Source organism: Macaca mulatta, chromosome 8 (assembly GCF_049350105.2).
Source record: "Macaca mulatta isolate MMU2019108-1 chromosome 8, T2T-MMU8v2.0, whole genome shotgun sequence".
Classification (NCBI taxonomy): Eukaryota; Metazoa; Chordata; class Mammalia; order Primates; family Cercopithecidae; genus Macaca; species Macaca mulatta.
Window position 1 is genome coordinate 109,393,160 of NC_133413.1, and position 24,716 is coordinate 109,417,875.

A 24,716-nucleotide genomic window follows, 5' to 3' on the forward strand; every position below is an offset into this window, starting at 1 on the left:
GTCCTTTACCAGTCACCAACATAATTACCTGTATTTTTTTGTTGTGTGAATTTGTTTTATCATCTGTTGCTACTTCCTTTCAGTCTAATGAACTTCCATTAATATTCTGCTAGGAATCAATTATCTTATTCTTTATTTGAGTATCTTTTAATTTGCTTGCATTGTTGAAGGATAATTTTGCTGGATATAGAATTCTGGGAGAAATTAGGTGTTAATCTACTAAAAGTTTCCTTGTACGTGAAAAATTGTTTTTGTCTTTCTGCTCTCAGCTTTTTTTTTTTTGTCCCTGGCTTTCTGCAGTTTGACTATGATATATTTGGATTTGAATTCACTGATTCTTTTGCCAATTCAAATCTGCTGCTGAGCCCTTCTAGTGAATTTTTAATTTTGTTGATTGTACTTTCAACTCCAAAATTTTCATTTTTTTGGTAATTTCTTTTTATTGACATTTTCTAATTGAGGCCGGGTGCAGTGGCTTATGCCTGTAATCCCAGCACTTTGGGAGGCCGAGGTGGGTGGATCACTTGAGGTCAGGAGTTCGAGACCAGCCTGGCCAACATGGTGAAACCCCATCTCTACTAAAAATACAAAAATTAGCTGGGCGTGGTGGTGGGTGCCTGTAATCCCAGCTATTCGGGAGGCTGAGGCAGGAGAATCGTTTGAACCTGGGAGGCAGAGATGGCAGTGAGCCGAGATCACACCATTGCACTCCAGTCTGGGTGACAGGGTGAGACTCCATCTCAAAAAAAAAAAAAAAAAAAAAAAAAAATTTGTATATGGTTTCCCTTATTTCTTTGAACATATTCGGAATTGATGTTTTGAAGTCTTTGTGTACCAAGCCCTGCATTTGATCTCCTTCAAAGATAGTTTCTATTAACTGTTTTTATTTCTGTATGCTTTGCATGTGTCGTAGTTGTTTGTTGTAAATTGGACATTTTGTTTAATATATTGCAGCAACTTAGGATTTTGATTTCTTCTCCTCCAGGAGATGGTTGTTGTTGCAGGTTTGTTTATTGATTTGCCTCTACTAATTTTGTGATGTCTGTTTCGTGTGCCCTCTGATTTCTCTGCTCATTAAAAAAAAAAAATTCTCTTTTCTATTTTTAAGCCTGGCATTCTAGGAATTTCACTGGGTTACTATAACTTAGTCATCAGCCAGTGATTGGAGATTGTTTAAACCTTTGAGCTAGTAAGGTATTTACTCTTTGACATGGGATATATACATTTACTGGGTAATACTTTCAAAGTCAGGAGATTATAAGTCTGATTTTTTTTTTTTTTTTAAAATTCTCTATGTTCATGAGGCCTCATGGTTAACTAGAAATGAGTAGTTTGCTGGTTACTGCCCTCTCTTTGTGGTTGCTTGGGGGATTGTATCTGTATATCTGGTGGAACAACAGATATACAGTCTTCTGAATAAGTGCATTCTTGCATATGCGTACAACTTTCTAGACTACCAGTAATATATATGTGAGACCTTGGCAAAATCCCGTTGGGCTATATCATTTTCCAGATTTCTCTGTTAATTTTTGGACTGATCTGCTGTTTTGTTGCCTGACCCAAATTGTATTGTGACCTTATGCTAGCCTTACTCTTATTGCTGCTGAGCTGTCTGTTATTTTTGACAACTTTGTCCTTTTTGTCATTGCTTTTTGGGGAGAGGATTTGCCGAGCTCCTCATTCAGCATTCTTGAAGTCTTGTCACTTATGTGTATGTCTGTGTGAGTGTGTTCTGATAGTAACAAATATGTGACATAAAATTTGTCATTGAGGCTGGGCATGGTGGCTCGTGCCTATAATCCCAGCACTTTGAGGGCTGAGATGGGAGGATAGCTTGAAGCCCAGGAGTTGAAGACCAGACTGGGCAACATAGTGAGACTCATCTGTGCCAAAAATTTAAAAAATTGGTTGGGTGTGGTGCCATGGGCATATAATCCTAGCTACTTGGCATGCTGAGGTGGGAGAACCCAGGAGTTGGAGGTTTCAGTGAGCTGATTGTGCCACTGCACTCCAGCCTGGGTGACAGAGTTAGACCTTGTTTCTTAAAGAGAAATGACCATCTTAAGCACTTTTAAGTATATACTATATTACTGTTAACTATATGCACATCCTTGTGGAGCAGATCTTCAGAACATTTTTGTCTTGTAAATCTGAAACTCTGTCTATTGAACCAATGACTCCCTTTTTACCTTTCCCCTGCCCCCGCCCTTGACAACCACCAGTCTACTTTCTAAGAGTTTGACAGTGTTAGATACCTTATATATGTGGAATCATACAGTATTTATCTTTTCATAACTGGCTTATTTTATTTACCATAATGTCCTCATGTTTCGTCCATGTTATGGTATATTATGGGATTTGCTTATTTTTTAAGGCTGAATAATATTCCATTGTATGTGTGTATTACATTTTGCTTATCCATTCATTCAAAAATGGATATTAGAGTTGCTTTTACTTTACAGCTATTGTGATTAATGCTGCTTTGAACATGGGTGTGTGAATATCTCCTTAAGATTTTCTTTTAAATTATTTTGGGTATATACCTAGAACTGGGGTTTCTGGATCATTGTAATTCTGCTTTTGATTTGTTGAGGAACCTCCATATTATGTTCTGTAGCAGTTGTACCATTTTATGTTTCCACTAAGAGTGTATAAGTATTCCATTTTCTCAACACTTATTATGTTTTTGATAATGGCCATTGTTATGACTGAGAGATAGTTCATTGTGGTTTTTGATTTGCATTTCCCTAATGAGTAGTTACGTTGAGCTTCTTTTCATATACTTGTTGGCCATTTGTATATCTTTTTTGTGGACATGTCTTCAATTCCTTTGTCCATTTTTAAATAGAATTACTGTTATTTTGTTGTTGATTAGTCATGGAACTTGTTTATATATTCTAGATAGTAGTACCTTATCAGATAGATGGTTTGCAAATATTTTTGTCCATTTCATAAGTTAGCTTTTTTATTCTTTTTCCTTTGTTGTGCAGAAGTTTTAAAATTTGATGTCTCATTTTTCTATATTTGCTTTTGTTGCCTGTTATGTTCATTTTAAAAGTATCCCTTTTCTCTGTTATTTTATAATACCTTACCTATAATTAGATTTTTGAGATATATTCAACTCTCTTCTGAAATTCTTTGCTACTAATATCCATTGCATTATCATAGATGTTCTGATTTTAGGGATGCATTTTACATGATGTATTACCTAAAAGTTATACATAAATAAAATATTTTAAAGTTGTAGATTTATATATTTCAAGAAGGAAAAAGAATGAAAAGAAAATACCTTTTTTGGTTACCTCAAGGAAGATCCATTTGTTATAACAATCATCATTTGTGTTTCACCTTTTAAACAGTATATATAAATATATGTTATTTATTTATTTTTCTTTCCTCTGTGATTTTGAAATTGAAACTATCTTGCTTATAGTCAGATCATATGTCTCAAAATTCCATGTTCTAATCCAGAAAGTTACCTCTTGTGTTAATGTTTGGTTAGTAGCATTCTGATGACACTAAGTTCTTGAGTTTGATTCAGGTGTCTTTAAACATCTGTACTCTGAGAACTCTGAGACAATCTGATTTATGCCCTTAGACTGCAACTTTGATAGCCATTTTGCAAATGTATCATTGTTACACAAGGCATAGGGTGGGAGAGGTGGAATTGTAATCTGCTCATTGTCCAGTTAGGTAGATAAATAGCCAGTGGAAACATTTTCAGTGCTGATAATGAAAGTGTAGAGGCAGTATTATAGTGGTTAAGAGCCATGGCTCTGGCATAATATTTCTTAATTTTGAGTCCAGGCTCTCCTAGATGTTTCATTTTGGGAAGATTCTTGACCCTTCATGTCTCAGATTCTTCACTGTAAAATGGGGATAATGGTATTTACATTTTGTGGTTCTTAGGAGGAGTAAATAATTGTTTACAAGTAAGGTGCTTAGAATAGTGCCTGGTACATACTCAGTGCTTAGTAAATATTGCTTTTGTTACAGGCACTGATCAATATATAATCTTGTGCTAGCTGAACAATGCTTGAAGAAATTAATGCATTTTAAAAATACTGTGATAATGACAAAGATCTAAAAATTGTGACATTCTATTAGCATAGAGTACTAACAATAAACTTAATAGCTGCCCTTTAAAAAAAAAAAAACCTCTGGTTGAAGAAACAAATTAGGCCCATACTTTTGTAATTATAATAATAATATTTAGCACCTTTATAATGATTTCTCTGTGAGGAAGGTAGTATTCTAAGCTTTATATATTTTAATTGATCTAATATTCAAAATATAGTATTTTTATACAAATTTTAAAGATAATGAAACTGAGGCACAGATACAATAAAGTCTTTGCTGGCTGCAGAGTTATTGGTCTTAATCACTTTGCTATACTGTCTGTATTTAGGTATATTGTTACTGTGTTGCTGAACCAACTAGGTAGGCTAAAATGTGAATGAATAAGCTTAATATTTTTATTAACTTTCACAAATAGAGTTACAATAACTGTAAAAAATGTGATGGGAATACATTTTTTTCTTCGTCCTTTGTTGATTTGTAAACAAATTGTATCTAGAAGTGAGACAAATGAGCATAAAGCAATTTTGGTGAAATTTTTCATGTCTAATCTTTTATCTAATGATAATGGAAAGCAGTCAGAAAATATTTAAAATTTAGGACCAAGTAGTATCCAGTTCAATTTTACATTAGGTGAAGTGGAATACATTTTTTTTTTTTAGGTTGATCAGTTTTCATTTTGTCAAGTTATTCTCAAATCTCCAGTTGAGCTCCCCTTTCAACTTGACTTAGAATACTGTTCTATTAGTTTAAAACGTATTTTGAAGACATATTTTTAGATGGAGACTTAAAAAATTACATCATTTCAGGTATCTCAAGTACTGCTGCTATATACTGTTGTACTACCATCTATGAGCTTACATCATGTACCAAGTATTATATATTATTTCCATTCAGCAAAGTAGGAGACAGGCCTAGAGTGCTTAAGTAACTTATTAAATGTAACTTGTACTATAAATTATTATTTATCATTAAGTATGGCCTAACAAGGTATTTGATGCTACTTTTTGATAAACAGTAATTCTCAAAATATTTTTGTGTTGGACATTTTATTTCTCTTTTAAGAAAGGAATTTGTACATTAGAATGAAAAATATTAAGCACTAAACAGTAAGTCCCCAAATATTCTTGTGTTGGAAATTTTATTTTTTAAAAAAGGAATTTGCATATTATAATAAAAAATATTAAACACTTACTAACTTATGCAATGTTTTGTGTTTTAAGGAACTGAAATTACCATTCACTTTTTTGAGTGGACATATTCATGAATTAAGGATTCATGTACCATGGACAAAACTGGGTTCAGAACCAGTGGTAATTACCATCAATACTATGGAATGCATTTTGAAACTTAAGGATGGGATACAGGTAAGACATTATTGAACTAAGTTGTTTATGTTAACTAATTTTAGTAGTATTTGACATTTCTTTACCTTTTTGAATATATCAACTGTTACATAAACATAGCTTATATACTCAATTTTTTTTTTTTTTTTTTTTTTTGAGAGAGTCTCACTCTGTTGCCAGGCTGGAGTGCAGTGGTGCGATTTCGGCTCACTGCAACCTCCGCCTCCCGGGTTCAAGCGATTTTCCTGCCTTAGCCTCCTGAGTAGCTGGGACTACAGGTGTGCACCACCACGCCCAGCTAATTTTTGTATTTTTACTAGAGAAGGGGTTTCACCATGTTGGCCAGGATGGTCTCGATCTCTTGACATCGTGATCTGCCCGCCTTAGCCTCTGAAAGTGCTGGGATTACAGGCATGAGCCGCCGTGCCTGGCCTTTAATTTGTATATGCCCTTTTAAGTTACATGATTATTTGCAATGGGTGTTTTTAAATTTGAATAAAATATGTAAAGGTTGTTTTCATACAGATTTTACTTACTTTGTCATAGCTCTACTAGGGACCTTGCAGATTGCTTATTGCTTATTACATCTACAATGAAAGTGCAGCCTAATTGTGTCCAATTTTTACATTAACATTTTTAGATTTTTGCAAAGGACCTGTATGAATTTTTTCTTTACATAATTTTTCTAAATCTGAAGGGAATTTCTCAGGTTATTTTTTGGGAAGATGAAAATATATTTGCACCAAATTTTATAATTGTTTTTGAAGTTTTGGTATAAGAAACTGATTTTTTCTTTTTTCAGATTTATTTCTTCCTTCTCTGACCCATCTTACATTTCTTGCTAGTGTTTTTTTGCAGATGTGTAATATTGGTTTTAAAGAGTTTCTACCAAAAATTTTCCAGTCTAGGAAAGCAAAATAGGTCAGGACCATAGCTTATTGTGGAGAATGTTTCCACTTTCACCTTGCAGAAGAGTGGTGTGTCTGTCATTCATTTTTATTAGTTTTTTTTTTTTAATCAGCTACTTAACATTTAACTTTTAGTTTTAAGGAAGATTGGCTATAATCAAGTAAATTGATAAGTATTATTAAAATGACTTCATGTGAATCTGTATGTAGGTTTAACATATTCTAAATGTAACTTTAATCTTTGTGAAGTTAGGGTTATATATGAACTGTTAAAATTATTTCCTATTTTAAGTGGATGCTTTGAGTGTCATATCAACCCACTGGACTCAGATGTTTTTTCCATTTATGAAATCTTTGATTCCAAACATGTATTATCCAATTTAACTTAATATAGTTTCTAGAAGTTAATAGACCAATGTTATATTCTCATGAAAATGAAAAGTTACTTTGTGATCTTCTAATATTTGAGAGATTAATTTAGAAATATGTGGATAGTTACAAAAAAGTTTTACTTTACATTTATAGTTGGTAATACTTAAATGGTTCTTAATTATTATCTTTTCTTGGAATTTATTTTTTTTTCAAAGTCTGGACTTGGTTATACCACCCATGCAGTGTTCCATATTAAAAGAGGAAAAAAAAAAAAATCCAGACACTAAGTATTTTTTCATTGAGAAGGTGGAAATTTCAAGGCCAGATGTCCTTTAAGAAACACGTTTTAACAGAGGCAAATTACAACTAATTATAGAGGCTGCAGAAAAAGACTTGTAACACATGACTTAGTGCAACCTAGAACTAATACTTGATATTGGACTATGCAGATGGCTACTGCAGAAATGATCAGGTTTCCTGCTTGCATGGTAATTGAGACTTGAATTTTGTGGTGTGTACAGCAAAAGGTTAAATGTCATGAATGTAAACCACTCTCAAAACAAGTATTTTTTACAGATGTTTAACATTTTGGGTTAGAGAGGATTTTTGAAAATTGCAGTTGACATTTGGACAAATTATTTAGCAGTGTACACCCCTGGAGAGTAATGCTTGGGTTTATGCTAGTGATTGGAATTAAATTTTGAGTAAAAACATTGTAGATGAAACAGATTTTAAAATAGTTTATTTTCCTGTTTTAAGCTTTGGTTAGTATAGTATGTAATTAAGCTGAAAATTACGCATGTAGTAGTAAAACTGAATAAGTTTATATTCAAATTATTTCAGGTTACTGTAGAATCACCACGAAGAAAAGATGTATTTTCTAAATAAAATTGGGGTTGGAATGGTAGGTTTAGTGAAGGGGCCTTTTAGAGTTATAGGTACTCAAAGATATGAATCTGTTAAAAAACTATTATATATATGAATGTATTGAAGTATGATTAAAAGGTATGAATATAAGGCTTAAATCAGATAAGATCATTCCAAAAATAAGATATTGTTAAATGCCTTGATATGAAGGCATGTCTTGTTTGTGAAGGTAAATTTAATTCTACCAACATTTATTGGTTGTCTACTCTGTACTGCACTGAAAAGCATTGCTAAAATATTTATATAATCTCAGCAAAAGACACTTAGAAAAAGATTCATAATGATTGTGATTCTAGTGGTCATGGTTTAAATACACTGCCTTAACATATCATTATAATCAGTTTTACTTATAGAGATTTTTAGGATGAGTGGGTGACCAAGTTGTTGTGTTATGTAAAATGAAATCCATCTTGATGTTTACTCTGAATTTTTAAAAATATATTGAAACTTCACTCAAGAAATAGTTGTTAACGATTTCCTATTTACTCTGAGAGACGTATATATGTCAGTCATTGCCCTCACTTTTAAATCTTGCAGAGTTACTACTTGTAAACTGTTTATCCTGTTTTTGATTTCAGATACACAGTTTTTGATTCATGACACATCATGTCCATGCTAATCTAATAAATACTTGTTAACATAGCTCAAGAGCTAAAACATTATCAGTAACTTCCATTTAACTATGTACTCCTCTCCTTTTTCATATTCTTTTTTGTTCAGCCTGTATGGGTCTCATCTGTAAAACAGGACAAGACTTGCTATACAATTTAAAAAATTATATGATTAATGTGCTTTCTTTGATCATTGAATTAAGTCTTGACTGGGCACGGTGGCTCACGCCTGTGATTGCAGCACTTTGTGGGGCCGAGGCGGGCAGGTCACGAGGTCGGGAGATCGAGACCATCCTGGCTAACATGGTGAAACCCCGTCTCTAATAAAAATACAAAACATTAGCTGGGCGTGGTGGCCGGCGCCTGTAGTCCCAGCTATTCTGGAGGCTGAGGAAGGAGAATGGCATGAACCCGGGAGGCGGAGCTTGCAGTGAGCCAAGATTGCGCCACTGCATTCCAGTCTGGGTGACAAAGGGAGACTCTGTCTCCAAAAAAAAAAAAAAACTTCTTCAACCTAAAGAGAATGATAAAATTGTTTCTAAACCACCTATTTATTCTGGTTTTTGTACCACCTGGAACATAAATGTTAAAATCTCTTTTAATCTAATAAATGTAACTATTTGTAAGGCTGTTTATGGAAATACTTATTTTTCATAAAAAATTTGAAAAGTGGGAGGCTGAGGCAGGAGAATTGCTTGAACCCAAGAGGCGGAGGTTGCAGTGAGCAGAGGCCGCGCCATTGCTTCCAGCCTGGGCAACAAGAGCAAAACTCCATCTCAAAACAAAAATAAATAAAATAAAATTTGAAAGGCATCTTTTGAACATAAAAATCAGAGATTATCTTCTAATAGGAGAAATAGTTGCAGTTTCACTCCAGATGAAACTTATTTTTATGTATATGTTCTTACCATCTTTCTCTTTTTTAGCTTAGCTCCTTTTTTTTTTTTTTTTTTTGAGACAGAGTCTCGCTCTGTCGCCCAGGCTGGAGTGCAGTGACCGGATCTCAGCTCACTGCAAGCTCCGCCTCCCGGGTTCACGCCATTCTCCTGCCTCAGCCTCCCAAGTAGCTGGGACTACAGGTGCCCACCACCTCGCCCGGCTAGTTTTTTGCATTTTTTAGTAGAGACAGGGTTTCACCGTGTTAGCCAGGATGGTCTCCATCTCCTGACCTCGTGATCCACCTTGCAAGTTCATTTCTTTACTGTCATAATCTTTTACCACCTTTCTCCTTTTTAGCTTAACTTATTTTAAAATCATTTTTGCAAGTTTAATTTTATTTCTTTACTGTCATAACCTTCTGATTGTTGATATGGCTGTTTAAGATTACAAAAATCTTCTGTTTGAAAACCTAAGGTGATTTTATTCTTTTATCTCATGTACCTACAAGTTTAGTTAGATTTTAAACAGAAAAGTGAAAATATTTGTATCTGTGGTATTTTAATTCAGAGAGAGTTTTCTGTTTCCCATAAGCACAGATACCTTTCTTAAACATTTTAAGTCAGAAACCAGTAAGCCACTTTTTGTTTGTTTTGTTTCTGTTTTTGATACTGGGTCTTGCTGTGTTGCCCAGGTTGGTCTTGAACTCCTGGCTTCAAGTGACCCTCCTGCCTTGGCCTCCCAAATTACTGGAATTACAAGCATAAGCCACTGATTTCCAGTATTAATAAGAAAAAAATTTTGGTCCTGACAACCCATAGATTTAGGTGACCTGATCAATAAGTGATATGTTATTACTCTTGACTGTGGTATTTTATATCAAATTGTTTTTATAGTTTCATCTTGTAGTTTATTTTTGTTTTTCTAAAAAGTCTGTGTCAGTGTAATTAGACTTAAAGATATGAGGCAGCTGTTTTGATTTGAATGGCTAATTTTGACGAAGGGCTTCAGAATTATTTTTTCCACTGTAGTGCAGGCAAATAAAGCTTTCTTTGATTGGATACCAGCACCTATCTGCTCTATCTAGCAGAACTTTTCTGGGATCTAGAGAATTTCCATACTTTCACAGGACAAAGTTTTTTTTTTTTTTTTTTTTTTTTTTAAATTTTGTTTACATTTAGGTAGGATTTTGTATTTACTTGATGGTCATTTGTTCTGGCCATCAATGTGCTCTGTTTACCATCAGGGATTTCATGGATTTACTTGTAGAAATTTTACATGTGATCATTAGAATTTTAAGTGCTGATTATTATGAATTAGTACAGTTGTGTTGGCAGACTATTAAGAATAATCAGTCTCTGTTAATTGATTTAAAAAATCAATTAGTTAGAATTTGAGATTAGGAGGCCTACAAGAGAGGTATCACCTCTCTCTTAGCTTGGCTGAAGTCTGTTTATCATCATTGTCATTGGTGAGGTCATTGCTTGAATGTTATAATAAATGGCCTTCTAATTGGACTGACTCTAGACCATTAGTCTTCCACACACATTCACAAATATCTCTTATTTTTTGAAGCTCGTGTGACCTGACTATATAACCATTTATGGTCCCCTGATAGCCATCATCCGTTGGTTTTGTGGTCCCTGTGACTGAAAATTTTGTTACCTGGTTCACAGACTTTTTTTGTTCATCCATCTTGGGTCATTTCAGTTCATCCATCTTGGGTCATTTCAGTGTCCATATGGATTCTTATATAATTCTCTAGCAACACAATTCCTTGATTTTTAACTCTGTCATCCTTATTTCTGTTCCATTTCAGCCAATCCTTTTATGGTTATGTTACGGACTTTGCTGTTCCTTGAAGCATTCACTTTGTTGTGGATCCTGTCTCTGTATCTTAAGTATCTCACTTTACAGTATTCCTTCACTTTCAATCTCTCATTTGCTTTATTGGCACTTTGCTATCATTTAAAGTGCTTATTTCTCTGCTACATTTTGGGGAAATACTTTCCAGCAACCATGTTGCCCTCTCCAGCTTCTTTTCTTTTCTTTATAACCACATCATTTATTTATTTATTTATTTATTTATTTATTTATTTATTTATTTATTTTTTGAGATGGAGTCTTGCTCTGTCTTCCAGGCTGGAGTACAGTGGCGCAATCTCCGCTCACTGCAAGCTCCGCCTCCTGGGTTCATGCCATTCTCCTGCCTCAGCCTCCCGAGTAGCTGGGACTACAGTTGCCTGCCACCTCGCCCGGCTAATTTTTTGTATTTTTAGTAGAGACAGGGTTTCACCATGTTAGCCAGGATGGTCTCGATCTCCTGACCTTGTGATCCGCCTGCCTTGGCCTCCCAAAGTGCTGGGATTACAGGCTTCAGCCACCGCACCCGGCCTCTTTTTTTCTTTTTTAAAATAAGTCAGTGTTTGTGTGTGTGTTTTTTTAATGGAAGCGAAATTCACATAACATACAATCAACCATTTTATTTTTATTTTTTAAAACTTTTTATTTCTATAAGTTATTGGGGAACAGGTGGTGGTGTTTGGTTACATGAGTAAATTCTCTAGTGGTAATTCGTGAGATTTTGGTGCACTCATCACACAAGCAATATACACTGTACCCAATTTGTAGGCTTTTATCCCTTACCTCTTTCCCACTCTTTCCCCCGAGTCCCCAAAGTTCATTGTGTAATTCTTATGCCTTTGCATCCTCATAGCTTAGCTTCCATGTATCAGTGAGGACATAACGATATTTGGTTTTCCATTCCTGAGTTACTTCACTTAGAATAATAGTTTCCAATCTCCTCCAGGTCACTACAAATGCCATTAATTCATTCTTTTTTATTGCTGAGTAGTATTCCATTGTGTCTATCTATCTATCTATATCACAGTTTCTTTATCTGCTCGTTGATTGACAGACATTTACATTGGTTCCACATTTTTGCAATTGTGAATTGTTTTGCTATAAATGTGTGTGCTTTAAACACATGTGTGCAAGTATCTTTTTTTGTATAATGACTCCTTTTCCACTGTGTAGATACCCAGTAGTGGGATTGCTGGATCAAATGGTAGTTCTACATTTAGTTCTTTAAGGAATCTCCACACCATTTTATGTAGTGGTTGTACTAGTTTACATTCCCACCAGCAGTGTAGAAGTGTTCCTTGTTTACTGGAGCCATGCCAATATCTATTATTTTTTGATGTTTTGATTATGGCCATTCTTGTAGGAGTAAGTTGGTATCATATTATAGTTTTGATTTGCATTTCCCTGATTATTAGTGATGTTGAGCATTTTTTCATATGTTTGTTGGCCATTTGTGTATCTTCTTTTGAGAATTATCTATTCTTGTCCTTAGCCCACTTTCTGTTAGGATTGTTTATTTTCTTGCTAATTTGTGTGCATTGTAGATTCTGGGTATTAGTCTGTTGTCAGATGTATAGATTGTGAAGATTTTCTCCCACTCTGTGTATTGTCTGTTTACTCTGCTGACTGTTCCTTTTGCTGTGCAAAAACGCTTTAGTTTAATTAAGTCCCAGCTATTTATCTTTGTTTTTATTGCATTTGCCTTTGGGTTCTTGGTCATAAAATCCTTGCCTAAGTCAATGTCTAGAGGGCTTTTCTGATGTTATCTTCTAGAATTTTTATAGTTTCAGGTCTTAGATTTAAGTCCTTGATCCATCCATCTTGAGTTGATTTTTGTATAACGTGAGAGATGAGGATCCAGTTTCATTCTCGTACATGTGACTTGCCAGTTATCCCAGCACCATTTGTTGGATAGGGTGTCCTTTCCCCACTTTATATGTTAGTTTGCTTGATCAGTTGGCTGTAAGTATTTGGGCTTATTTCTGGGTTCTGTATTCGGTTTCATTGGTCCATGTGCCTATTTTTATACCAGTACCATGCTGTTTTGGTGACTATGGCCTTATTGTATTGCTTGAAATCAGGTAATGTGATGCCTCCAAATTTGTTCTTTTTGCTTAGTCTTGCTTTGGCTATGCAGACTCATTTTTGGTTCCCTACGAATTTTAGGATTTTTTTTTCTAGTTCTGTGAAGAACGATGGTGGCATTTTTATGGAAATTGTATTGAATTTGTGAATTGCTTTTGGCAGTATGGTCATTTTCACAATATTAATTCTACCCATCCATGAGCATGAGATGTGTTTCTATTTGTGTCATCTATGATTTCGTTCAGCAGTGTTTTGTAGTTTTCCTTGTAGAGGTCTTTCACCTCCTTGGTTAGGTATATTCCTAAGTATTTTATTTTATTTTTGTAGCTAATGAAAAGGGGTTGAGTTCTTGATTTGATTCTCAGCTTGGTCGCTGTTGGTATATAGAAGAGCTACTGATTTGTGTACATTAATTTTGTATCCATAAACTTTGTTGAATTTTTTTTTTATCAGTTCTAGGAGGTTTGTGGAGGAGTCTTGATAGGGTTTTCTAGGTAAACAATCATATCATCAACAAACAGTGACAGTTTGACTTCCTCTTTGCCGATTTGGATGGCCTTTCTTTCTTTCTCTTATCTGATTGCTCTGTGTTTAAGAGGAGTGGTAAGAGTGGGCCTCCTTGTCTTGTTCCAGTTCTTTTAGGGAATGCTTTCACGTTTCCCCATTTAGTATTATGTTGGCTATGGGTTTGTCGTAGATGGCATTTATTACATTGAGGTATGTCACTTGTATGCCAATTTTCCTGAGAGTTTTAATCATAAAGCCATGCTGGATTTTTTTTTGATTGCTTTTTCTACATCTAATTTTTGTTTTTAATTCTGTTTATGTGATTTATCACATTTATTGACTTGTGTGTGTTGAACCATCCCTGCATCTCTGGTATGAAACCCACTTGATCATGGGTGGATTATCTTTTTGATACGTTGTTGGATTCAGTTAGCTAGTATTTTGTTAAGGATTTTAGCATCTATGTTCATCAGGGATATCGGTCTGTAGTTCTCTTTTTTTGTTATGTCCTTTCCTGGTTTTGGTATTAGTGTGATATTGGCTTCATAGAATGATTTAGGGAGGATTCCCTCTTTCTCTGTCTTGTGGAATGGTGTCAATAGGATTGGTACCAATTCTCCTTTAAATGTCTGGTAGAATTTAGCTGTGAATTCGTATGGTCTTGGACTTTTTTTTGTTGGTAATATTTTTTATTACTATTTCAATCTTGCTGTTTGTTACTGGTCTGTCCAGGGTATCAAATTCTTCCTGATTTAAGCTAAAAGGAAGGTTGTATCTTTCCAGGGATTTATCCGTCTCCTCTAGGTTTTCTAGTTTATGCGTGTAAAGGTGTTCATAGTAGCCTTCAATGATCCTTTGTATTTCTGTCTTGTCGGTTGTAATATTTCCTGTTTTGTTTCTAATTGAGCTTATTTGGATTTTCTCTCTTCTTTTTTGGTTAATGTCGCTAATGGTCTCTCTGTTTTACTTGTCTTTTCAAAGAACCAGCTTTTTGTTTCATTTATCTTTTGTATTTTTTTTGTTTCAGTTTAATTTATTTCTGCACTGATCTTGGTTATTTCCTTTCTTCTGCTGGGTGTGGGTTTGGTTTGTTCTCGTTCTCTAGCTCCTTGAGGTGTGACCTTAGATCATCTGTTTGTGCTCTTGCAGACTTTGTGAGATAGGCATTTAGGGCTATGAACTTTCTTTTTCTCTTTTTTTTTTTTTTTTTTGAGATGAAGTCTTGCTCTGTCACCCAGGCAGGAGTGCAGTGGCACAATCTTGGCTCACTGCAACCTGCTCCTCTGGGGTTCAAGCAGTTTTCGTGCTTCACCCTCCCAAGTAGCTGGGACTACAGGCGCCTGCCACCATGCCTGACTAATTTTTGTATTTTTAGTAGAGACGTGGTTTCATCATTTTTGCCAGGCTGGTCTTGAACTCCTGACCTCAGTGTATCCACCCACCTTGGCCTCCCAAAGTGCTGGGATTACAGGCGTGAGCCACTGTGCTCTGCTCTATGAACTTTCCTCTTAGCACCGCCTGAGCTGTATCCCAGAGGTTTTGATAGGTCGTGTCACTATTGTTATTCAGTTCAAAGAAATTTTTAATTTCCATCTTGATTTTATTGTTGACCCAATGATCACTCAGAAACAGTTTGCTTAATTTCCATGTATTTGCGTGGTTTTGAAGGTTCCTCTTAGAGTTGATTTCCAGTTTTATTCCACTGTGTTCTGAGAGAGTGCTTGATATAATTGCAATTTTCTTTTTTTTTTTTGAAACGGAGTCTCGCTCTGTCGCCCAGGCTGGAGTGCAGTGGCCAGATCTCAGCTCACTGCAAGGTCCGCCTCCCGGGTTCACGCCATTCTCCTGCCTCAGCCTCCCGAGTAGCTGGGATTACAGGCGCCCACCACCTCGCCCAGCTAGTTTTTTGTATTTTTTAGTAGAGACGGGGTTTCACCATGATAGCCAGGATGGTCTCAATCTCCTGACCTTGTGATCCACCCATCTCGGCCTCCCAAAGTGCTGGGATTACAGGCTTCAGCCACCGCGCCCGGCTAATTGCAATTTTCTTAAATGTATTGAGGCTCGTTCTGTGGCCTCTCATATGGTCTATCTTGGAGAAAGTTTCATGCGCTGATGAAGAGAATGAATATTCTGCAGTTGTTGGATAGAATGTTCTGTAAATATCTGTTAAGTCCGTTTGTTCCAGAGTATAATTTAAATCCATTGTTTCTTTGTTGACTTTCTGTTGTGATAACCTGTCTAGTGCTGTCAGTGGAATATTGAAGTCCCCCACTATTATTGTGTTGCTGTCTATTGCATTTCTTAGATCTGGTAGTAATTGTTTTATAAATTTGGGAGCTCTAGGCTGGGTGAGGTTGCTCATGCCTGTAATCTCAGGACTTTGGGAGGCCGAGATGGGCGGATTACCAGTGGTCAGGAGTTTGAGACCAGCCTGGCCAATGTGGTGAAATCCCTTCTCTACTAAAAATACAAAAATTAACTGGGTGTGGTAGCGGGCGCCTGTAATCCTAGCCACTCAGGGGACTGAGACAGGAGAATCACTTAAACCTGGGAGGCGGAGGTTGCTGTGAGCTGAGGTGACGCCACTGCAGTCCAGGTTGGGTGACAGAGTGAAACTCTGTCTCAAAAAAAAAAAAAAAAAAAAAAGAAAATTTGGAGCTCCAGTGTTAGGTGCTTATATATTTAGGATTCTGATATTTTCCTGTTGGACACAGCCTTTTATCATTATATAATGTCCCTCTTTGTCTTTTTTAACTGCTGTTGCTTTAAAGTTTATTTTTTCTGATATAAGGATGGATACTGCTTTTCGCTTTTGGTGTCCATTTGCATAGAATGTCTTTTTCTACCCCTTTACCTTAAGTTTATGTGAGTCCTTATGTGGTAGGTGAATCTCTTGAAGGCAGTTGATGGGTGGTGAGTTCTTATCCATTCTGCAATTCTGTATCTTTTAAGTGGAGCTTTTAGGCCATTTACATTCAACATTAGTATTGAGATGTGAGATACCATTCCGTTTGTTGCGCTATTTGTTGCCTGTATACCTTTTTTTTTTTTTCAAATTGTATTTTTGTTTTATAGGTCCTGTGAGATTTATGCTTTAAAGAGGCTCTGTTTTGATGTGTTTCCAGGATTTGTTTCAAGAGTTGCTCCCTTTTTAGCAGTTCTTGTAGTGCTGGCTTGGTAGTGGCAAATTCTCTCAGTATTTATTTGTTTGCAAAAGACTCTATCTTTCCTTCATTTATGAAGCTTAGTTTTGTCGGACACAAAATTCTTGGCTGATAATTGTTTTGTTTAAGGAGGCTGAAGATAGGGCCCCAATCCCTTCTAGCTTATAGAGTTTCTGCTGAGAAATCTGTTAATTCAATAGGTTTTTATTTTTTTATTTTTATTTTTTTATAGATTACCTCATGCTTTTGCCTCACAGCTCTTAAGATTCTTTTCTTTGTCTTAATTTTAGACAACCTGATGACAGTGTGCCTAGGCGATGATCTTTTTGTGATGAATTTCCCAGGTGTTCTTTGAGCTTCTTGTCTTTGGATGTCTAGGTCTTTAGCCAGGCTGGCGAAATTTTCCTTGATCATTCCCCCTAACATGTTTTCCAAACTTTTAGATTTCTCTTCTTCCTCAGGAATGCCAATTATTCTTAGGTTTGGTTATTTAACATAATCCCAGACTTCTTGGAGACTTTGTTCATATTTTCTTATTCTTTTTCCTTTGTCTTTGTTGGATTGGGTTAATTCGAACATCTTGTCTTTGAGCTCTGAAGTTCTTGCTTCTGCTTGTTTGATTCTATTCCTGAGACTTTCCAGAGCATTTTGCATTTCTTTCTTTTTTTTTTTTTTGAGATGGAGTCTTGCTCTGTTGCCCAGGCTAGGGTGTAGTGGGGCAATCTCGACTTACTACAACTTCCACCTCGCTGGATCAAGCAATTCTCTTGCCTCACTCAGCCTCCCGAGTAGCTGGGATTTCAGGTGCCTGCCACCACACCTGGCTAATTTTTATAATTTTAGTAGAGATGGGCTTTCACCGTCTTGGCCAGGCTGGTCTCAAATTCCTGACCTCATGATCTACCTACCTTGGCCTCCCAAAGTGTTGGGATTACAGGCGTGAGCCACTGTGCCTGGCCAGCATTTTGCATTTCTGTAAGTGCGTCCATTGTTTACTGACATTTTGATTGTTTTTTATATATGCTATCTATTCCATTGAAAATTTCTTCCCTCATTTCTTATATCATTTGTTTGATATCCTTAAATTGGGCTTTGTCTTTCTCTGGTGACTCCTCAATTAGCTTAATAACTGATCTTCTGAATTCTTTTTCAGGTAAATCAGGGATTTCTTCTTGGTTTGGGTCTGTCGCTGGTGAGCTAGTGTGAATTTTTGAGGGTGTTAAAGAACCTTGTTTTGTCATATACTGGAGTTGGTTTCCTGGTCCCTTCTCATTTGGGTAGGCTCTGTCAGAGGAAAAGTCTAGGGCTCAAGGCTGTTGTTCAGATTCTTTTGTCCATGGGGTGTTCTTCTGATCTCCTTTTCCTAGGGATGTGGCTTCCTGAGAGCTGAGCTGTAGTGATTGTTATCTCTCTTTTGGATCTAGCCACCCCAGCAGGTCTACCAGGCCATAGGCTGGTACTGGGAGTTGTCTGCACAGAATCCTTTGATGTCACCCTTCTGTGGGTCTCTCAGTCGTGGATATCTTCTCCAGTGGAGGTGACAGGGGAGTGAAATGGACTCTGTGAGGGTCCTTTGTTTTGGTTGCTTAATGCACTATCTTTGTGCTGGTTGGTCACCTGCAGAGAGGTGGCGCTTTCAAGAGAATATCAGCTGTGGTAGTATGGGGAGGAACAGGTGGTGGGTGGGGCCTTAGAACTCCCGAAAGTATATGACATTTTTCTTCAGCTACCAAGGTGGATAGGGAAGAACCATTAGATGGGGGCAGTGTGTCTGAGCTCAGGTTTTCCTTGGGCGAGTCTTGCTGTGACTGCTGTTGGGGATGGGGGTGAGGTTCCCAGGTCAATGGAGTTATGTTCCTATGAGGATTATGGCTGCCTCTACTGTATCATGCATGTTGTTAGGGAAGTGGGGAAAAATCGGCAGTCACAGGCCTCACACAGCTCCCACACAACCTACCTATAGGGCTGTGGGTGGCAAGCCACCTGGGTGCTGAGGCAAGAGACCGAGGGCATGAGCTGTTATGGTATAATAAAATGTATAACCTAAGAATAGTTATACTAGATATAGATCATAGATATGATTATATATGAATATCATTAATCATTAGTTTATAGCAATTACTCTTTATTCCAATATTATAATACTCCTCGCTTTACAATCATGACCTAGGAAAAACTAGGCCATACAGAGATTGGAGCTGAGGGTACATAGTGAGAAATGACCAGAAGACAAGAGTGCGAGCCTTCTGTTATGCCCTGGCAGGGCTGCCAGAGGGCTCCTTGGTCTAGTGGTAACGCCAGTGTCTGGGAAGATGCCTGTTGCCAAGCGGACTGTGGTCTAGCGGTAGCGTCAGTGTCAAGGAAGAACACCCGCTACTTAGCAGACCAGGAATTCCCCAGGGGAGTTTAGAGAAGACTCTACTCCTCCACCTCTTGTGGAGGGCCTGATGTCAGTCAGGCCCACCCGCAGTTACCCGGAGGCCTAACCATCTCTCTGTGATGCTGTGCTTCAGTGGTCACACTCGTAGTCCGCCTTCATGTTCCGTCCTGTACACCTGGCTCTGCCTTCTAGATAGCAGTAGCAAATTAGTGAAAGTACTAAAAGTCTCTGATACGCAGAAATAAAGGCGTAAGCTGTGTCTCTCTCCTGTCTTTCTCTCTGCCTCGGCTGCCAGGCAGGGAAGGGCCCCCTGTCCAGTGGACACGTGACCCATGTGACCTTACCTATCATTGGAGATGGCTCACACTCCTTACCCTGCCCCTTTGGCTTGTATCCAATAAATATTAGCACAGCCTGGCATTCAGGGCCACTACCGGTCTCCGCGTCTTAGTGGTAGTGGTCCCCCGGGCCCAGCTGCCTTTTCTTTTCTCTCTTTGTCTTGTGTCTTTATTTCTACAATCTCTCGTCTCCACACACGGGGAGAAAAACCCACTGACGCTGTGGGGCTGGACCCTGCACAGGGCTGATCTCACTCCCACCATACCCGGCCCCCAGCAGCACTGAGTCTGTTTCCAGGCAGTGGATGAGCAGGGCTGAGAACTTGTCCCAGGCTGTCAGCCTCCCAGCTGTGAAAGCAGATAGGGCCTTTGTGCTTCCCCGCTGGTGGAGTCTGCACACCGGATTCGTGCCCTCCCCCGAGTTCTGGCTAGGAGACATCTCATTTGGTTGTAATTGTTAAAAAGTTCAACTGGAGGTTTCATTCTCCCTGTGGCCTTTTCCCATTGCCTCTAGCAGCCCTCCCCAGAGACCCCTATGAGGCAAGGCAGAAATGGCTTGCCAGGAGACCCAGAGAGCCTATAGGGCTTTTCCTGCTGCTTCCTGTACCCCTGTATTTTGCTCAGCTCTCTAAACTGACTCAGCTTCAGCTAAGTCACTGTCACTGATCTCCAGAATGCTTTTCATCTTGCAAAGGGGCAGCACTGTATCCATTATGTAATAACTTCCCATTCTCCTCCTGTTTTCCCTGGCAGCCATCATTCTATTATACTTTCTGTTTCTATGATTTTTGACTACTCTAAGTACCTCAAGTAAGTGGAATCATACAATATTTGTCATTTTGTGTCTGGCTTATTTCACTTAGCACAGTGTCCTCAAGGTTCATCCATGTTGTAGCATATGATAAGGTTCCCTTTTTTCCTTTTTCTTTTTTCTTGCTTACAGCTTCTTTTTTTTTTTGAGACAGAATCTCACTTGGCCACCCAGGCTGGAGTGCAGTGGTACAATCCCAGCTCACTGCAACCTGTGCCTCCCGGGTTCAAGTGATTCTCCTGCCTCAGCCTCCTGAGTAGCTGGGATTACAGGCGACCACCACCACACCCGGCTAATTTTTATATTTTTAGTAGAGACTGGGTTTCACCATGTTGGCCAGGCTGATCTCAAACTCCTGACCTTAGGTGATCTGCCTGCCTTGGCCTCCCGAAGTGCTGGGAATACAGGCATGAGCCACCATGCCTGGCCCAGGGTTTCCTTTTTTTTGAGGGCTGAGTAATATTTTGTTGTGTGTATTTACTACATTTTGTTGATCCATTCATTCACTGATGGACACTTGGGTTGTTTCATCTTTTGGTTATTGTGGATAATGCTACAATGAACATGGGTGTGCAAATATCTCTTTGAGACCCTGCTTTCAGTTCTTTTGCACATATACTCAGAAGTAGAATTGCTGGATCACATAGTGTTCATTTTTTTCAGGAATTACTGTACTGTTTTCTACAGCGGCTATACCATTGTATTCTTACCACCAATGTACGAAGGTTTCAGTTTTGCCACATCTTCACCAACACTTATTTTCTGTTCTTTGGATAGTGTCTATCTTAATGGGTTTGCAGTTTTTGACCATTTTAAAATTCAATTGTTTGTCTGTTTTTGAGTTTTAAGAGTTCTTTTTGTATTCAAGGTAATAGGTCCTTAGCAGATATATGATTTTCAAATATTTTCATCCATTCTGTAGGTTGTCTTGTCACATTCTTGAGAATGTATTTTGATGTACAGAGTATTTAATTTGGATAAAGTCCAATTTGCCTATTTTTAACTTTTATTGCTAGTGCTTTTGGTGTCATATCTAAGAGTTCATTGCTTTATCTAAAGTCTTGAAGATTCCCCCTATGTTTTGTTCTAAGAGTTTTAAAGTTTTAGCTCTTATATTTAGGTTGTTGATCCATATTGAATTAAATTTTGTATATGGAATGATTAATTTTATATATGATATGTTGTATATGGGTTCAACTTCATTCTATGGTTATTTGATAGTCCAAGCACTATTTGTTGAAGAGACTTTTCTTTGCCCATTGAATGGTCTTGTCACTCTTGTTGAAAATAAACCCTATAGGCCTATGCTGGATTTCTGGATTCAGCATTTTAGTCCATTGGTTTATGTGTCTGTTCTTAAGCCTGAACAACACTATTTTGATTACTGTGCTTTGTAGTAAATTTTGAAATAAAGAAGTGTCCTATTTTGTATTTCTGTCTTTTTTTTTTTTTTATTTGAGACAGGGTCTCACTCTGTTTCACAGGTTGGCATAGAGTGGAGTGATCTCAGCTCACTACAACCTCTGCTTTTGGGCTTAAGTGATTCTCCAGCCTCAGCTTCCAGAGTAGCTGGGACTGTAAACATGAGCCACCACGTTTGGCTAACTTTTGTATTTTTGGTAGAGGCAAGGTTTTGCCATGTTGCCCAGGCTGGTCTCGAATTCCTGAGCTTAAAGCGATCTGCCTGCCTCAGCCTCTCAAAGTGCTGTCATTACAGGTGTGAGCCACCACACCTGGCCCTATTTCATATTTCTTTTTCAAAATTGTTTTGTCTCTTTGCAGTTGTATATGAATTTGAAGATTAGCTTTTTCAGTTTGGCTCAAAAGGCCATTGGAATTATGATAGGGATTGTACTGAATCTGTCAGTTGCTTGGTAGTATTATCATCTGAACTTAAATGTATTAACTTAAAAGTATTATCACTATACTTAAATGTTAAGTATAGTGATCCATGAACATGGGATGCCTTTCTATTTAGTTAAATAATCTTTAATTTTGTCAGCAGTATGTTATAATTTTCATTGTGTCTTTTACCTCCTTAGTTAAATTTATTCCTAGGTATATTATTATTTTGGGTGCTATTGTAAGTGGAATTGTTTTCTTAATTTCCATTTTGGATCATTTGTTGCTAGTGTACAGATGCAACACCAATTTTGGTGAGTTGATATTTTATTTATTTATTTTTGAGATGAGGTCTTGCTTTGTCACCCAAGCTGCAGTGCAGTGGTGTGATCATGGCTCACTGCAACCTTGACCACCTGGGCTCAAGCAATACTCCCACCTCATCCTCCCTAGTAGCTGGGACCACAGGCACATGCCACAATGCCTGGCTAATGAAATTTTTTTTTTTTTTTTTTTTTTTTTTAAGAGGGAGGGTCTTGGTATATTGATCAGGCTGATCTCGAACTTTTGGGCTCAAGTGATCTTCCCACTTGTCCTCCCAAAGTGCTTGGATTATGGGTATGAGCCACCATGCTTAGCTGTGAGTCGATCTTTTGTTTTGTTTTTGTTTTTGAGACAGGATTTTACTCTGCTGCTGAGGGTGGAGTGCAGTGGTGTGATCTCAGCTCACTGGAACCTCCGTCTCCCAGGCTTAAGTGATCCTCCCACCCCAGCCTCCCAAGTAGCAGGGACTACAGGTGTGCGCCACTGTGCCCAGCTAATTTTTTTGTGTGTTTTTGTAGACACGGGTTTTCACCATGTTGCCCAGGCTGGTCTTGAACTCCTGGGCTCAAGTGATCTGCCTGTCTCAGCCTCCAAAAATGCTGGGATTACAGGCATCAGCCATCATGCCCGGCCTGTGGGTTGATCTTTTATTCTGCACATTTGCCAGATTCGTTTGTTAGCTATAGTAGTTTTTTGTGGATTCTGTGGGATTTTCTATATATAGAGTCATGTTATCTGAAAATATGTAGAGATAGTTTTACTTTTCTCTCTCCAATTTGGTTGCCTTTTCTTCCTTCTCAAATTTCTTTGGCTAGGACTTCTAGTACAGTGTTTAATAGCAGTGGTGAAAATGGGCATCCTTGTCTTATTTATCTTTGAGGGAATGCTTTCAGCCTTTAACTATTGAGTATGATGTTAGGTGTGTGTTTTTCATAGAAGTTTCCTTCTATTCCTCATCCTCATTCCTCCATCCGGTGGAGGTGGCAGGGGGTGAAATGGACTCTGTGAGAGTCATCCTTAGTTTTGGTTGTTTAATGCATTATCTTTGTGCTGGTTGGCCTTAAACATGTAGATGAATTTCACAGGAATATCTTTACTATGTTGAGTCTTACAATCCATCTACATAGTATGCTTCTCTAATTATTTCGATTCCTTTTTCTTTCTTTCATCAGCATTTTGTTTTTTCAGTATGTAGGTCCTGTATATGTTTTGTTAGATTTATACCTAAATATTTTATTTCCTTTGGAGCATTTTTAATATTATCATATGCTTAATTTTGTATTTTGATTGTTCGTTGTTAAGTTATAGAAATGGAATTTATTTTTCTGCACTGATCTTGTGTCCTGTGACCTTGCTTAACTTTTTAATTTTAGGAGTTTTTTTGGGTGGATTCCTTTAGATTTCCTCCATAGGTAGTAATACCACCTACATAGACAATAATATCACCCACAAAAAGTATTTTTATTTTGTTTCCAATCTATATGCCCTTCTACCCTTTTTAAACTTACAAGCTAATCTTTTCATGGATTCTGCCTCCATGATACCATTGTAAGCACTTTGGCAGAGCTTATTAGTAACATCAAGCTTAAAAAAATCCAGTGGATACTTTTCATTTATTTTTTGATTCTCATTTACCTTTGCTATTTAATGCTTGTCATCTCTTTCCTAAAACTTCACTTTCTTGGCTCCTCTGATTCTTTCCCTATGTCTTTGGCACCCTGTCTCTGGCTCCTGTTGTTACTTTTCTGCTACCTATCCCACGTTTAAATAGGAGTTTAGTAGGTTTTCGTTATTTTAGTCCTCACTCTCCTTAGATAATTTTATTCCCAATGGATTTAGTTACCATTATATGTTTTTTACTCATAAAATGCTATTTTAGAGTTCATTCTTTTTTTTCCCTGAACTCCAGCACTAAGAGCTAAACGGACCTGTATGTCCCATAGAATGTCCCAAACTGAATTCATCATAAACCTCAAATCCTTTCCTCTTTATGTGTTTTCTATTTCAGTGAACAATTCCACTGTGTGCTTTCAATCCAAACCAGAAACCCTGAGGTCATCCTTAACTTTACACATCCCTTATATCAATTATTCATCAGTCTGTTTTCTGCTGCTTTCCTATCTCTTAAATATATCTTTTAGCTTTCATTGGTACTTCAAATCATTTTTCACACTGCCTCTAGACACGATATTCTTAAATGTGGATCATTTCCTCAAAACTTTTTTTCTAGTTCAGTGATTTTCTCAGATCATAAACTTATGTGCAACTCATAGGAAAGAGAC

The 24,716-nt window shown here is 37.4% G+C and overlaps 1 protein-coding gene across 44 annotated transcripts in view; it reads left to right on the forward strand.

Annotated features, from left to right (window-relative positions):
• The window catches only part of VPS13B (vacuolar protein sorting 13 homolog B), an 856,590-nt gene that overhangs the window by 19,491 nt on the left and 812,383 nt on the right, over nucleotides 1-24,716 (forward strand). For all 44 annotated transcript variants that reach the window (XR_013397372.1, XR_013397371.1, XR_013397373.1 and 41 more), the window contains exon 3: nucleotides 5,301-5,444. Coding sequence is in view for 30 of the 44 variants with exons in the window: in XM_077943895.1 (XP_077800021.1) it covers nucleotides 5,301-5,444 (144 nt within the window). In the remaining 14 variants the exon portion in view is untranslated. The remainder of the gene's footprint in view (nucleotides 1-5,300; nucleotides 5,445-24,716) is intronic.